The sequence below is a fragment of the Lineus longissimus genome, chromosome 14 (genome assembly GCF_910592395.1).
Source record: "Lineus longissimus chromosome 14, tnLinLong1.2, whole genome shotgun sequence".
NCBI classification, from domain to species: domain Eukaryota; kingdom Metazoa; phylum Nemertea; class Pilidiophora; order Heteronemertea; family Lineidae; genus Lineus; species Lineus longissimus.
Window position 1 is genome coordinate 9,087,849 of NC_088321.1, and position 16,476 is coordinate 9,104,324.

At 43.2% G+C, this 16,476-nt stretch overlaps 1 protein-coding gene across 1 annotated transcript; it reads right to left on the bottom strand.

Annotated features, from left to right (window-relative positions):
* Positions 1–9,799: 9,799 nt before the first annotated feature.
* On the bottom strand, positions 9,800–10,222 carry LOC135499233 (uncharacterized). The gene has a single exon (XM_064789894.1). The coding sequence runs from the start codon at positions 10,220–10,222 to the stop codon at positions 9,800–9,802; it is 423 nt and encodes a 140-aa protein (XP_064645964.1).
* Positions 10,223–16,476: the final 6,254 nt, after the last annotated feature.

Genomic DNA, 16,476 nt, shown 5'->3' on the forward strand with positions numbered 1-16,476 from the left:
ACATTAGACATCGTAAAATTCGGACTAAAAGGAGGAGTAGAATCGACCGTAGCGATAAAATCCTCCGCCATCTTGGTCTTTATACTGTTAACCCGTTGACATGAAGGTGGCAGCACCATACTGTAGTGACTCTTAAAGGGGCAATAGGGATTACACTACATCTCCCTTTCTAAATTGTCTATGTTATTTCTGAACTTAGAACTGAACGTTCGTGCACTTTGATGTGGCTTGAAACACGTTGAAAAGAAAAGTCTGACTTATCTTAGACATTTGAACATGATACATGAAAGTCAATACTTTTAGTTTAAACCAGAAATACTCAATTTAGGACATAACCTGAACATGCGTCATAGAGGTTACATAACGCTGCGCAACCTGAAATGTGGTTGATGGAAATATAGCGTCTAAGGCTTTAAGATGCCTTCGCAGTTTATAAATCCAAGCGATGTACTGGTTTCACCAGTCCGGTTGATCTCCTGATGACGCTATCGGTCACCTGTAGCTGATTACAGGTAGGCATCAGTCATTTGAGGCTGATTTATACCGTTTGGCATGATTGTCTCTTAGACTTCTACGGTTTCTGCATAGATCTTACATTATTGTTATCAGTGTTAAAATTATCACCCCAAATCTTATTTATAATAACATCCATTAACCCTCTCCATTTGAACCATTCGGTTGCTTTTAGTCCCAGTGATTCAAAAGGTATCACTGTTTTGTCTGGTCTTAGTAAATCGGAAATATAATTCATCCCTGCTTCCTTCCAATGTTTATAAAAGATCATTCTTTGATTAATTTTGATTAATTTATTGTACCATAAATATGTTTTTCCCGAGCCACGTGCTTGCAGGCGCCGCCTCCTTTGCCTGGGCCAATCATATAACATCTTATATTGTAGCATGTGATGTATGTTTTACCAGACTATTATGTGGAAGTATTGTCCTTTGCTGGATTGGGGGTACGGTTCACTTGAATAAGACAGATGTAAACAATGCCAGTTTGATAAAAGAAGCAATTACACTGTTAACCCGTTGACATGAAGGTACTGTAGTGACTCTTAAAGGGGCAATAGGGATTACACTACGTCTCCCTTTCTAAATTGTCTATGTTATTTCTGAACTTAGAACTGAACGTTCGTGCACTTTGATGTGGCTTGAAACACGTTGAAAAGAAAAGTCTGACTTATCTTAGACATCTGAACATGATACATGAAAGTCCATACTTTTAGTTTAAACCAGAAATACTAAATTTAGGACATAACCTGGACATGCGTCATAGAGGTTACATAACACTGCACAACCTGAAATTGGTTGATGGAAATATAGCGTCTAAGGCTTTAAGATGCCTTCGCAGTTTGTAAATCCAAGCGATCTGGTTGATCTACTTATGTCGCTATCGGTCACCTGTAGCTGATTACCGGTAGGCATCAGTCACTTGAGGCTGATTGATACCGTTGGGCATGATTGTCTCTTAGACTTCTACGGTTTCTGCGTAGATCTTACATTATTGCTATCAGTGTTAAAATTATAAGCCCAAATCTTTATTGATAATAACATCCATTAACCCTCTCTATTTGAACCATTCGGTTGCTTTTAGTCCCAGTGATTCAAAAGGTATCACTGTTTTGTCTGGTCTTAGTAAATCTGAAATATAATTTATCCCTGCTTCCTTCCAATGTTTATAAAAGATCATTCTTTGATTAATTTTGATTAATTAATTGTACCATAAATATGTTTTTCCTGAGCCACGTGCTTGCAGGCGCCGCCTCCTTTGCCTTCGTGAGCCAATCATATAACATCTTATATTGTAGCATGTGATGTATGTTTTACCAGACTATTATGTGGAAGTATTGTCCTTTGCTGGATTGGGGGTACGGTTCACTTGAATAAGACAGATGTAAACAAAGCAAGTTTGATAAAAGAAGCAATTACACTGTTAACCCGTTGACATGAAGGTACTTTAGTGACTCTTGAAGGGGCAATAGGGATTACACTACATCTCCCTTTCTAAATTGTCTTTGTTATTTCTGAACTTAGAACTGAACATTCGTGCACTTTGATGTGGCTTGAAACACGTTGAAAAGAAAAGTCTGACTTATCTAAGACATCTGAACATGATACATGAAAGTCCATACTTTTAGTTTAAACCAGAAATACCAAATTTAGGACATAACCTGGACATACATAACGCTGCGCAACCTGAAATTTGGTTGATGGAAATATAGCGTCTAAGGCTTTAAAGGATAGCTCCTGGAATAAATCGTTGGCAGCCTTTTTGAACGAAACCAATGGAAATATATTAAATGAGTATTCCTCTTTACCACAAACCTTTTGAAAGTGGAAGAAATATTATAGTTCAGGAAGAAAAAGTGATATTAATAGTGCCTATTTTACTGACATGAACGACGCCATTTTGAGTCAAATTTCCCTCGGTGATGACGCGGTGTGTGCAATGGCAGTGATATGCTGAAATTCCGAAGCACCGTTGTGCATAGGCTATCGTGCGCAGTGTGTGAATCCATGTCAATATCCGTTTCTTCGCGATTCACATCTCTCTCGCATGTCTCAAGATTTCACGCAATTAAATCATTCTAATTTTGTTTTATTTGGACATTCGCGTAGTATATGGATTGCTTGAATGCAAAATGCCTCGGTGCATGGTCCTCATTTTGGCCATCAACATCGGGTCCAGCGGCATCTTCAATAGCTTGAGCCATAGCGGCAAGCTCCCCCTCTTTGTATTCCGGCTCAAACTGGTAGCCCTGTACACCAACATTTCCCCCTACATCCAAATCTTCATAACTCCCGCTGCTCATCGAAGTGTCACTGCTGTCAACGTAGCTTTTGTAATACAACACACTTGACCTGTCCTCCATACCATTGTCCACCGTGTGTGGGGGTTTGATTATACCTCATGCTTGTATGAACATCATGAAACAATGATATTAGAATAGAATATAGATGGACGCGACACAAATATTCCTCGAGACACTTTATTACAAATACATATAATACCAATCACTCGCAATCAACGTCCTACCATAAACCTAACATGGGCCTACGTAACAGGCTGGGCCTCTTCTAATTTCAAACAACCTCAGTGCCTCATTAGATGAACCTGTCCTGCCAAACCAACATGCCAAATAGGGCGGGGCAGAAACCAGGTGTGCCAACCGAAGTCACACACAACAACTATAAAATATGCCAAAACTGGCTCAGTAAAACTGGCATAGAGGGGTTTAATTTATGCTCTGGGCATTCATTTAGCTTCCAAACTGGGCACCATATATGGAAAAGGTGAAAAGATGGTTTAAAAGGGTCTTTCGTCCTCTTGAAATAATTGTGCAAGAGTGAGAAATGGCTGAAATTTAGCAGACGCCCCTGGCCTGTTGTTTACAATAAATCCAAACAAAACATAATGCTGCCTACAACAACACCAAAAACCCCTGATATTTATTATAAAATTATTAGCATCAAACAAATAATTTTACTAAACCAGTTTAGTAGTTTTGAATAACTATTACCATAGCAACCAAACTATTGCATCATCCATAGTAGACCAAGATCAAGACAGGGGGCAGCACAAGCTGGAGCTACCAAACCACCAGTTGCATACTATTTACAAAAAGTAGAGCCAAGTCCAATGGTCTACATCCTCCCCCTACTTAAAACAAGTCGTCCCCGACTCGCTGAAACATCAATACAAAACAGAGCTGAGTAGTAAGAAATCATGACAACCTCCACCCTATTCACTACTAAGAAGTCAAACATTACTCATCTCTACTGGTGATGTTAGCTGAAAGTTCATATCAACATTCTGCTATACTGAAATTAAGAAATTTCGCTAATGCATATAAAACTTCATAACAAGAAACTGCGCAACAATACAATTACACCAGTAATGCAATATCCCAAGAAACGTTTTTTTTCTTTCTGAAATTGAAAACATTTTATAACATGGGAAAGAGCACAAAATGGTGAGTACTTGGTTATGACTGGCAACAACAATTTAAGATGATCTACTGAACCATCACATCCAATTGTCTATGTGCCTTACTGTCCGAACACAAAGCAATCCTTAAAACCCTCTTGTGAAAGTTCGCTTCAGCTTCTGCATCTCAATAATGGTCTACGCCCAATCTGTGCCGCAATACCAGTATGAATTGATAGACGACATCGTATACATATGGTGCGAGCCAACCCTATATGAAAACATGACTTCTATACCTCCCACTGCCCATGCCACACAACAGTCTCTGGATGAGATACTAATAGACGCCCCGTCTCGTAAAGACGACTGACGCTTTTACGTACAAATAGTCACTTTAATAAATTGGTCGCTTATAAGCACATGTGACCAGCGGCAGCTGATCAAGTCTGGTAGTTTGACGCCCGTCTCGTACAGACGACTGACGCCCAATAGTCTCTAAGACGTTCTAAGTTGACGCCCATCTTGTAAAGACAACAGACGCCTAGCTTGATGACAACTATTCACAACGTGGCAATCTTGCAGATTATGGCGGTCGAGATTATCTTGTAACGAAAGTTACTGTGGCTCACCAGTCTCGTTAAGACAGCCAACAATCCTCGCGTCGAATACACCGTCTGCATACAGCATCACGTGTTTGATGGTTGTCAGTTTGTGGTTAACGACTACATCTCGTTTAGACGCTTCACGATCCCTCCCTATGCACTGGCTGGTTATCTGGGGTTTTTTCTTCTTGTGACAATTAGTGGCAGAAAGGAGGAATTAAATGGGTTAAGTGGGCGGCTAGACGGTTGCACCATGAAGAACAGTTCGAGATCCATAGAAGAACCCCTCAACGGTAAATTGTCTGCGGCTTTCCAGAAATCCAAGGTTCATCAGCTAAGACTTATGCAGCGGTCAATTGTAACTCTGTCCCCCCCTTCAGACATTCGACACTTATGCGACACCTGGAAGATATAAGGACGTCCAGGAATCGACACTTGTTCACCCAGAACTTTTAACTTCTACTCCAGGATTTCACTCTTTCTTCCTGTGGTCAAGTTCAGAACATCACCTTTTTTCCACCTGACAGAATCCTGAAGTTCAGAACGTCACCTTTTTTTCACCTGACATAATCCTGAACGCCAGGAATTCAACACCAACTCACAGGTATAGCATATTTATGGCAAAATTGTATTCAAAGCACTTGTCACCCTTCTAGCTTGGCTAAAAACTTCTGAGTCAGTGGTCAGTTTTCACAATGTACACAAGGATCAGGGTTAACAACTGGCCATGGGAAGAAGTCCAGAGGTGGGCCACCAAAAACGTGTCTGGGCATGTCTGGGATGGGCCGTGGCAGTTCGTCAGGAATGCGACGCTTGTTCGACATGCCTGTCGCAACTTCGTCGACAGGAATTCACCAAAGACAATTGCTTTTAATATCAGACCTATGACGGAAATTCGATGCTACTCTTTTCTCAATACGCCAGAGGTTCGACTGTCTGATTTTTTTCTTAACCCTCAGGAAGCGACACTAATCCGGCGTCGCATTAGCGTCGACCCCTGAGGTGGGGGGGTCAGAGTTACAATTGACCGCTGCATTATACGTTTATGACCGGGCACACTTATATGTTTATGACCGGAATAGAAAGTATATGGATGTTCCTGCTTTGTGCAAAGTTCGATTTACTAGAGTTTATATTCACATTTCTGAATACTGAAATCGGCACAAAATAAGACGCTTGTCACCACAACTCGTCACTGTGACAGAATACACGTATCATGAGGATGTACCAACCACAACCAAGGGCACCAAGTGTAAGAAGATTTTTTTTAGAATTTGTTTTTTTAAAATTTAATTAACATGGTGGATCGCTCCCAGTTTGGAAGGAAATGAACACTCAAAACCGATGGACAAATTTAACATTAAAAAATATATATGGACAATTTGATAGAAAAAAAGCATGTTAGCAGGGCAGATTAATCATGAGACTCCTAATAGGATAATAAGAAGATATAACTAGTTCTTAAATGAACATACAGTGGAACCCAGGTTGGCGACCACCCCGGTAACGCGACCACCCCGCTAACGTGACCACGTTTCTCCGGTCCCGAATGGTTTCCTCTCTAATTACCATTAAGAGACCCCCGCTAAGACGACCACCCGGTACCCCAACCGCGACCACTGGCTTGGCCGGTCCCAAACTGAAAATCAACCCCGCTAACCCGACCACCAGGCCTAATTGCCGTAATCGGTCGCGACCGCGGCATAGTAATTAGCACCTTGCTGCCAAGCTTTGTTGAGACGGGGACAATGGCCATGGGAATACATATGAAAACAAAAAATACAATGTGATTTTGCAGGTATGATCAATTGTATAAGTGTAAATGAATAAATAAACTTTCCTTTTCTAACGTTTTCATGGTTTGTTTTCATTACTGAGCCAGTTCAGTACCAGACATGCGGCAGGCGGTATTTGCACCACGCCACCACGGGTACCACGCGACCACCACGCCACCACGCCACCACGCGAACAGGCGGAGCGATCATAATGACGATATCAAAACAGACCATCAGACCACAGACACTTGAGAATTGCCAATTATAGATGGCATGTTGGTATACTGCGTTGTTGCCTGACGGGATTTACGAGTATTTATTACTTGTTAATGGCATTCGCAAAAAGCAGGGCTATTATTAAGCCGCTATACATCCGTGTCCAACCGTTTGTCATGAGAGATCTTATCACACCATTATTGTTATCACAATACTGTCACTGCGGAGAAAGTATAGATCGGAGACCTATTATTGCGAATTCGTGTTGTACAGAGACTTGTCCCCGGTAAAGGTCCTGTACGGCATGTACGCTTATGCATTGAAGGCCTATTTGGTACACTGATGTGAAAGTAAATATTGTGACCTGTTTTAAAGGTCCCGCCCTATTGTTCGACAATGGTTCAGTGATTTTTCAGGAATTTAAAGATGACTACTGCATTAACTTTCATATCAGGCCATTGATTTTGAACATTCTGCCCTAGGTCATATGCATTCGGAGAGCGCGATCACTACTGGGGACCTTTTGGTCGCTCGTGGGACCCACTTTGATGATCGCCGCCCAGACCCTCACGTGACCAGTAAAGTTCTCCAATACAATGTATAATAATGATCACAATATTGAAGATAAGAAGAAGAATTCCCAAGCTTGTTGGCTTGGGAAGCCTAGTGATTCACCTTCCCTAAAGAATGCATAAGATTCTAGACATGTCCATTAAAGGGGCACTATAGGCAGCATCTTGGTAGGCAACATAAAGTTACACAAAGTAGCCAGTGAGTCTCTCACCTCTCACAGTTTGTCCTAACCTAGTCACGCCTGTAACAGGGATACATTCAGTGATGAATCAAATAAGACCTAATGCCCTTACTCTGTTTATAAGTCAGCTAAAGTTGGCCAATTTGACCCCCTGCTCCTACATAGTCCCCCTTTAATGGGAAACTATAGGCAACAGCTAGGTAGGCAAGATAAAGTTACACAAAGTCGCCAATAAGGGTCTCTCACACAACAGTATGTTGAAACTATGCACACGTGTTCGAGTGAGTGATAAATCTAACTCCTCCCCCCCCCAACCCACCCCATCCAAACGAACGGCCACCCCTTTAAAGGGAGACTATATAACCCACTCGTACTCGTATGGTTTTTGCAGGTCAGTCGTCAGTTGGAGTAGGTCTAGTTACTCAACGGTAATTCAGTACGTATTTGCGTAGTTGGCGTACGCCTTTATTCCAATAATCCCAAGAACGGGCATCAGAGAAACTAGGATAGCAGCCAACGCCATCTATAATTGTTCCAAGAAACCATGATCCAATAAATCGACCGCTATTTTGATATCGTCTTTATGATCGCTCTGCCTGTTCGCGTGGTGGCGTGGTGGTCGCGTGGTGCCCGTGATGGCGTGGTGCAAATACCGCCTGCCCAGACATGCGCACTCAGCAGCAGCAAAATCATGTGATTTGCGTGATTTGCATATGAACTTATAATAAACGGCGGGTATAGTTTGAAGACCACACTTATGACAATAACAAGCTTGCGAGACGTTTGAATGTTTTATGATATGGAGAACTTGGTTGATTTACTACAGTATCATTTTATATTTCTTTAAATATTTTGACTGAAAATAGATTTGATTACAACTGTAGCATTACTCAACTCATCATTCACGTGGAATCATACGACAAGTTTACTTCAATCATCACAAACTGTCGGGTACATGGAGGATGATTCACCAAATTGCCTGCAAATGCGTCACGTCGGGCAGATAATGAAACTTTGTGGATAAAATGAGTTACAAAATTACCTTTTCTAACTCATTCTGAGAATGTAACATGTAATTTTATCGACGAACTGTTCTTGCGAGGCATGATAACAAAACTTTTGGAGCGTGCATCATCTCAATCAGGCAGCGTTGCTATGGTAGTACAGCGTACACACGCCATGCAGTCGGCAATTTTGGCGGGAAAAATAATCATGTATTTCGTCTGGGGATTCCCAACCTCGCTAACACGACCACCCCGGTAACACGACCACTCCGACCACGGTCCCATGACTGGTCGTGTTACCGGGGTTCCACTGTAATCCTAAATGCACATACCAGCAACATCTTAAAAGTAGAGATAACACTAACCATAAAACTAAGTCTACCTCTCACACAACGGAGAATGGTTACACTTCTACACTCCAATGTTAGGACCATTTCCAACCAACAATGACATCACCCGTTTGTAAACCTACAATGTTACACCATTGGGCCTAAAATGCAATTGCCAAAATTTTTAAAATTTTACTGGAAATCTGATAGTCCTATTGGGATGGTCATACGACTAAGCCTTTCCTAACACTACACACACCCTTTGAAAGGGAAATTACCCCTACTTCGTAAACTTAACACGTGCAGTGCACATGAAACCCTCAAAATCACGGAGTTACAGAGGCAGACAAGTGGACAGGAACACTTTATTTACGAGAGTAGGTATTTATTAAGATGCTGCAATTACAGTAAATCGGTTATTATTACTACCATACGGTGGTACACCCCACCCTGCCAAAAGAAAAAATTCCTACGGAAGTTCCTTAAACTCGAGAGAACTCGAATGATTGTCCAACAGAACTTATTTGGCATATATACATAGCTCCAGAAGCTGGGGTCGCAAATCCCCATCAAGCCTGCCAATAGGCCTGCTGGTGGCAAATTGGTAATGTCGTTACAAATGACGTATCTCCCCTCTAGGAGGGGCGTAAGCAGGTGATAACCATTGACTAACTTCGGACAGGAAGTTGTCAACTGCTCCTGACAATCCAAGCTGAATAAGCTTCTTCGTAGGTTGCTCAGGGGAAATCACTGTACAGGTATGTACGGTAGGGTTTCCAAGTTGGTCGTAAGAAAAGGCCGTTGGTGGTCCACAACCCCGCTTAGGTCTCTGGGATGGAACCTCTTCTGATGATACTAATAATGGAACCTCTTCATGCACCACAAGTGGGACCTCTTCAGATGAGTCCGATAAAGGACCGCTGTCCAATCTGACTCGGGGGGGCATCTGCTCTTCGCCTAGGGTTGTCATCTTCTGAGGAGCTTGAACTAGCATCATAGTGGAGATGATTCGCCTCTGGAAATACATCAACCTCAGAATCCGCAAGTGCGACAGGCGCTTTCTTAGTCCTAACCCTCCTAACGCGATCCTTGAGGCCGGGGGCCTCTTCTGGGATTGGCAATGGCAGAAACCCACAAGGGAGCAATAGGTTGCGATGCAGCATCCTGGGTTTTCCTCCTCTCTCGGGCTTCACAATGTAAACTGGGCTTTCATTTCCACCTCAGGCAGCCAATGATTTGCAAGTTTATGTTTCCCACGGATTGAGACATTCTTAACCAGAACGCTGTCCCCCTTGAACAGTTGATGAACACGCACGCGACAATTATATCGGGTCTTGTTGGCGGTGGAGGACTTCTCTGCATTCCCAGAGGCAATCCGGTACGCAGCATCTAGCTTATCCTTTAGATCTTGGACGTAGGTTGAGGTAGGGGTACTTTCAACGTTTAGACAACCGAAGTACCAGTCGACAGAAAGACGTGGCTGGCGGCCAAGCATGAGTTCAAACGGGGAGAACCCAGTCGCATCATGTCTGGTGCAGTTATAAGCATGGCATAAGTACTTTGTGTGTTTAGACCACCCTTTCTTCTTGTCTTCGTCCATTGTTGCCAACATGTTGATCAGAGTACGATTAAATCTTTCACATTGTCCATTTCCCATGGGGTGGTACGGGGTAGTCAGAGATCCCTGACTCCTGATATCTTCTGCAACTCCTTGGCTAACTTGCTTGTAAAAGAGGCTCCTCTGTCAGAATGTAGTCTGTTAGGGAACCCAAAATCCAAAAAAAAATCCTTCCATAACACCTCAGCCACCTGCTTCGTTGTCTGGTTCTTGGTTGGGATCGCTCCAGCATACCGCGTAAAATGGTCGGTGATGACCAACACGTCTGTCTTTCCACTACTGTCTGGCTCGATCGAAAGGAAATCAATGCAGACTAAATCCATCGGGCCTCCTGACGACAGAGATCCAAGTACGGCGGCTCTTGGTTCAGGAGTCTTCCTCATGATGCAATTTTTACAGCACTTCAGATGTTGTTTTAAGTCAGCCTCCAGACTCACCCAATAGAATCGCTCGCGAGCCAAATCCAAACATCTGTCAAATCCAAGATGGCCGACAGCTTGGTGGACTCCATTTCGGGCTTCCTGCTGAAATTTCCTTGGGACAACCAGCTGTTCAATGTCTCTGCCATGAATTTTGGCTTTCTTGTGAAGGATTCCCTCAAGGAAAATCAAACGATTCTGGTGATGCAAAAGTGTCTAGACTTGTGGTTGCTCGAACTTTCATTGTCTCGGAGTCTGCTTCGTACTGGACTGCAATATCTCGTTACACCTTGAAATAGTTGGGGCCTCAGACTGGCCTAACTTGAGGTCATCAGGCGTCAGAATATTCAGTGGTTTGAGACTGGCCTCCGCTTCAACAATTTCACTGGCGTTCTGGACGACTGCGGGCAACATCTCAGCTATGGGTCCATCTATGTTGGCATTCAATGCACCACAGATTGAGGTAAAGGACTGTACTTCTTCCTGGAACTTGGCTCTTCTAGACAAATCATTCAATAGGTCTTCTCTGTGATGGTCCACTTCCCCTGTGTCTGAATGTCTCATGCGAGAAAGCCCATCTGCATCAACGTTGTCCTTCCTTCGTAAGTAGACTATATCAAAATCATAGGCTGACAATGCTGCAACCCAGCGATGACCACAGGCGTCGAGCTTTGCGGATGACATGACATACGTAAGAGGGTTGTTGTCAGTGACTACACGGAATTTGGCACCATAAAGGAAGTCTGAAAACTTATCCGTTACGACCCATTTAAGTGCCAGAAACTCCAACTTATGCACAGGATAATTCTTCTCTGTTGGTCCAAGACTTCTGCTGGCATAGGCAATAGGATGCAGTTTTCCGTCCACACGCTGGTATAGGGCAGCTCCCAATCCAGTGAATGACGCGTCCGTATGCACTTCGTAAGGCAGAGAAGGGTCGGCCATCTTTAGGACAGGGGCAGCTACCAGTCTTTCCTTGAGCGTCTCGAAGGCTTGCTCACATGCAGGTGTCCACTTATCGCCGAAAGGCATCATGGCAGAACCACGGTCAATCCGCGCCTTCTTCCCAGGTTTCTTAATCACGTAACCCTTCAAAAGGCTTGTCAATGGCTCAGCTATCTTCGCGTATCCCTGAACAAATCTCCGATAATAACCAGAAAACCCCAGCCATCTCTTCAGTTCTGTCTGGTTCTCGGGTTGAGGCCATTCCTTCACAGCTGCTATCTTACTCGGATCTATAGAAACGCCAGCAAAAGAAACTGAGTGCCCTAGATAAGCGACCGACCTCCTAAAGAATTGACACTTCTTGAGGCTCAGCTTCAAGCCATGCTTCCTCAAACGATCAAACACTTTACGCAGTCGTCGTTCATGTTCCTCTAGAGTGTCAGAAAAAATTATCAAATCGTCGAGAAAAGCGACCAGTTCTTCACGTTTCAAATCTCCCATGGCATTCTCCATCATCCTCTGGAACGTGGCTGGGCTGTTCGACATTCCCTGGGGTAGGCGCAGAAATTCAAATAATCCAAAGGGACAGGTAAAGGCACTGTATTGGCGATGCTCGGGTTTCAATTTAACATGGTAAAATCCTGATTTCAAATCAATAGCGGAGAACCACTTTGCCCCTGACAGTCGTTGGAAGGCCTGTTCCACCTGGGGTATAGCATAAGCAACCTTAACCGTAATCTTGTTAAGCTCCCGATAGTCCACAGTAAGCCTCAACTCTCCTGACTTCTACCGAACTAGGACTATGGGTGATGCATATGGACTGCGGCTAGCCTGTATGATCTTGGCATCCAACAACTCTCGTATGTGGCGTCTGGCATCTTCCATATCCTTGTGGCGAATGGGGCGGGATCTTTGCTTGATCGGTCTGTCATGCTGGAGCTGTATCGTGTGTTCAACTTAGGTTTCTCCGATGTCAAACTCATGACAGGAAAACACATCTGCATATTCGGACAACAGCTTCTTAGCTTTCTCCTCCCATTCAGGACTCAAGTCACTGTCAAACTGTACCTCTCGAAACATGTCATTCACTTCTGAGGGCGATGCTTTAGCCTGTTCCGCGTGCATCTGGTGACACTGAGCATCCGCTTCTTTGGAACTTCCCACAGATCTCGCCCAGCTGGGCAGAAACAAATCAGCAATTTCTGCGTTTCGATGGATCCAGAGCGGTTTGTCGGTCGGGTTGTAGACGGTGACCTTTGCCCTGTTGGTGCCACCGCCAGTCATTGTGACCAAGCTACTCCCAACTAGCAAGCCGCTCTCCCCGTCTTCTTGCTCCTCTAATAAGGCTGGGTACGGTTTGCCGACTGCTACTCCATGTGAAATGCCGTTCACTCTCCTGCTACACCCAGGGTCCACCTTCACTGACCACTTGCCTATTAACCTGACAGCGCTAAGCCGACCACTCTCACCATCACAAAATTTCTGGGAAAGAGAGATCGAATGACATAGTGTGTTTATCTTGTGTGAGGGACGATGGACCTGTGCCAAGCTGGTTTGACTAAGTACATTAGTACCGACCAGTAAGGGAACCTTAGATGAATACTTTGTGTCTGGACAGACCAATGCCAAAACAGAAGGGCTGACTAAATCCAACTCCGGAAGTTCGAGATTGAGCTCGACAAAACCAAGGTACGGAACTGAGTGCCCACCAGCACCTTCTATCACCAATATGTCATCTAACGGTCTCAATGCCAATTTGCCAAGGAAATGCTTCTCATAGAACTGGTGCGAGAGAGTAGTGACCTGCGACCCTGTGTCTAACAAGCCTTGACACCTCACTCCCTCCACCAACGCTTTGGCTTCACACCGTCTGCCAATCAGTCGTGACAAAATTCCTCTAGGTGCTTCTGGTGACATCATAGCCCGTGACTGCACCTCGACACGGGCCGCACTTAGTTTTCCGGGTTGAACTTCTTGAAGACCAAATCTGGATTGGGTGCATTCTCACAATTACCTCGGATGTGACCATCTTCGCCGCACTTGTAGCAGAAGGTCCCGATTATCGCTAGAGCGATTTATTCCAGCAGCTATCCTTTAAGATGCCTTCGCAGTTTATAAATCCAAGCGATATACTGGTTTCACCAGTCCGGTTGATCTCCTCATGTTGCTATCGGTCACCTGTAGCTGATTACAGGTAGGCATCAATCACTTGAGGCTGATTTATACTGTTGGGCATGATTGTCTCTTAGACATCTCCCTTTCTAAATTGTCTATGTTATTTCTGAACTTAGAACTGAACGTTCGTGCACTTTGATGTGGCTTGAAACACGTTGAAAAGAAAAGTCTGACTTATCTTAGACATCTGAACATGATACATGAAAGTCCATACTTTTAGTTTAAACCAGAAATACTAAATTTAGGACATAACCTGGACATACATAACGCTGTGCAACCTGAAATTTGGTTGATGGAAATATAGCATCTAAGGCTTTAAGATGCCTTCGCAGTTTATAAATCCAAGCGCTCTGGTTGATCTCCTAATGTCGCTATTGGTCACCTGTAGCTGATTACAGGTAGGCATCAGTCAGTTGAGGCTGATTTATACCGTTGTGCATGATTGTCTCTTAGACTTCTACGGTTTCTGCGTAGATCTTACATTATTGTTATCAGTGTTAAAATTATAAGCCCAAATCTTTATTTATAATAACATCCATTAACCCTCTCCATTTGAACCATTCGATTGCTTTTAGTCCCAGTGATTCAAAAGGTATCACTGTTTTGTCTGGTCTCAGTAAATCTGAAATATAATTTATCCCTACTTCTTTCCAATGTTTATAAAAGATCATTCTTTGATTAATTTTGATTAATTTATTGTACCATAAATATGTTTTTCCCGAGCCACGTGCTTGCAGGCGCCGCCTCCTTTGCCTTAGTGAGCCAATCATATAAAATCTTATATTGTAGTATGTGATGTATGTTTTACCAGAGTATTATGTGGAAGTATTGTCCTTTGCTGGATTGGGGGTACGGTTCACTTGAATAAGACAGACGTAAACAATGCAAGTTTGATAAAAGAAGCAATTACACTGTTAACCCGTTGACATGAAGGTGGCAGCACCATACTGTAGTGACTCTTAAAGGGGCAATAGGGATTACACTACATCTCCCTTTCTAAATTGTTGATTCACTTGACAAATGTGATCCTTAAATTCATACGTTCTATCTGGAGGCGCTGATTTTGTGACTCGGATTGTGCAGCGATGGCTTGAAGAATATTAGTGCAAGAGGTATCAATGTGTTGCTAGCGATGTCTAGTTGTGTCTAGTCAAATAAAAAGTGAACATAAGGGCCTACAAATAGGTGCAAATAGGTCTTTTCAGACTTTTGGAAATCAGACCTCGATGCAGGCTGCAGCTGTGTGCAATGCTTGTGTACATGCCCGGAGTCGAGAGATATAAAAATGGCCTCCTGTGGCGAGAGTGGCATTTTCTTATACCAATTGTGGGAACGTGGTAATTTATGTATATGGATGCACACAAATTGCTGGTGGCTGTTGGGACTGAAGGTAAATCTATTTGCTTTGTACGCAAGCTCGGGTATCCAGTCAAAACGGCCCCATGTCAAAACGGTGAGTTTTACTGTTTTGAAAGTGATGAAGTGTTTAGAGTTCCGATGATTAGGAAGTATATCAACCATAGAAGTAGTGTATTGGTTCATTGCGTGATTTGTGGCGCTCTGTTTGATGAAAATGATCGTGTTTATCGCATCAGTTGCGACCATCTCGGGCATTCATTCATGATCTGACTTTACTCGGCATCCGCCATCCCACCATCATGACCATGCATGCATGTGGTGGCATGTGCACTGCACACGGCATCCATATCGTAGCATGCATGTCAAGGGCATAGGCCTATTAATGCGGTAGGCCAATGGTGACATGATGGTGGTGTGTGTTGTGAGTTGATAGACAACTTTCACACCAGGCGGAGGAAGTCACTGGGAGCCACAACAATCGTAAAAATAGGCACAACGAACAAAAGAAAACAACATGGCATGCAACCATGCAGGCCTTTTTTGTTGCTGGTTTGTTGTGGCTCCCAGTGACTTCCTCCGCCTGGTGTGAAGTTGTCTATTGAGATTGATTCTCTATATACATAAACAGGTACTGCATCAGCGTGTCCCAGTAACCTCAAAGTTGAAAATGTAAACATCTAAATCTACCCAATGAATACATATTTGCTCAAACTAAGTAGTTCTACGTAATCCTCAATTCATGATTTATCGAATCGATGTATTCTTTGTTGTTGATTTTTTTTTGGAATTATGAGAAAATTCTACTTTAAAAGCGGCTCTTCACGCTACTATTCTTGTGCATGACATATCGTCTTATTTTACTGGTGGCGCCCTCTAGTCAGCCTCGTGAAGCCACCAGTAAAATAGACGATATGTCACGCACAAGAATAGTAGCGTGAAGAATACATCGATTCGATAGATTATGAATCGAGGATTAAGTAGAACTACTTAATTTGAGCAAATATGTATTTATTGGGTAGATTTAGATGTTTGCATTTTCAACTTTGAGGTTACTGCGACACGCTGATGCAGAACCAGTTTATGTATATAGAGAAAGGATCTAATGCACTACCTATTTTCCGTGATTTCAACAGCTATAAAACAGCAAGAAATACTGATAGAAAGTTAATTAGATTGGATGTTGATTGTTGTTCCACTTCCAGTTCCACTCCAGTCCATCAAGTTGGAGTTGCTTTCATTTTATTATGCTCTATAGATCCATCCATGCCCTTGATTGGGGGACAACGTTTACATAACAAAGTGTTGGCCGTTGTCACGTCACCATGCATTTTGTGTCATTCAAACTTACCT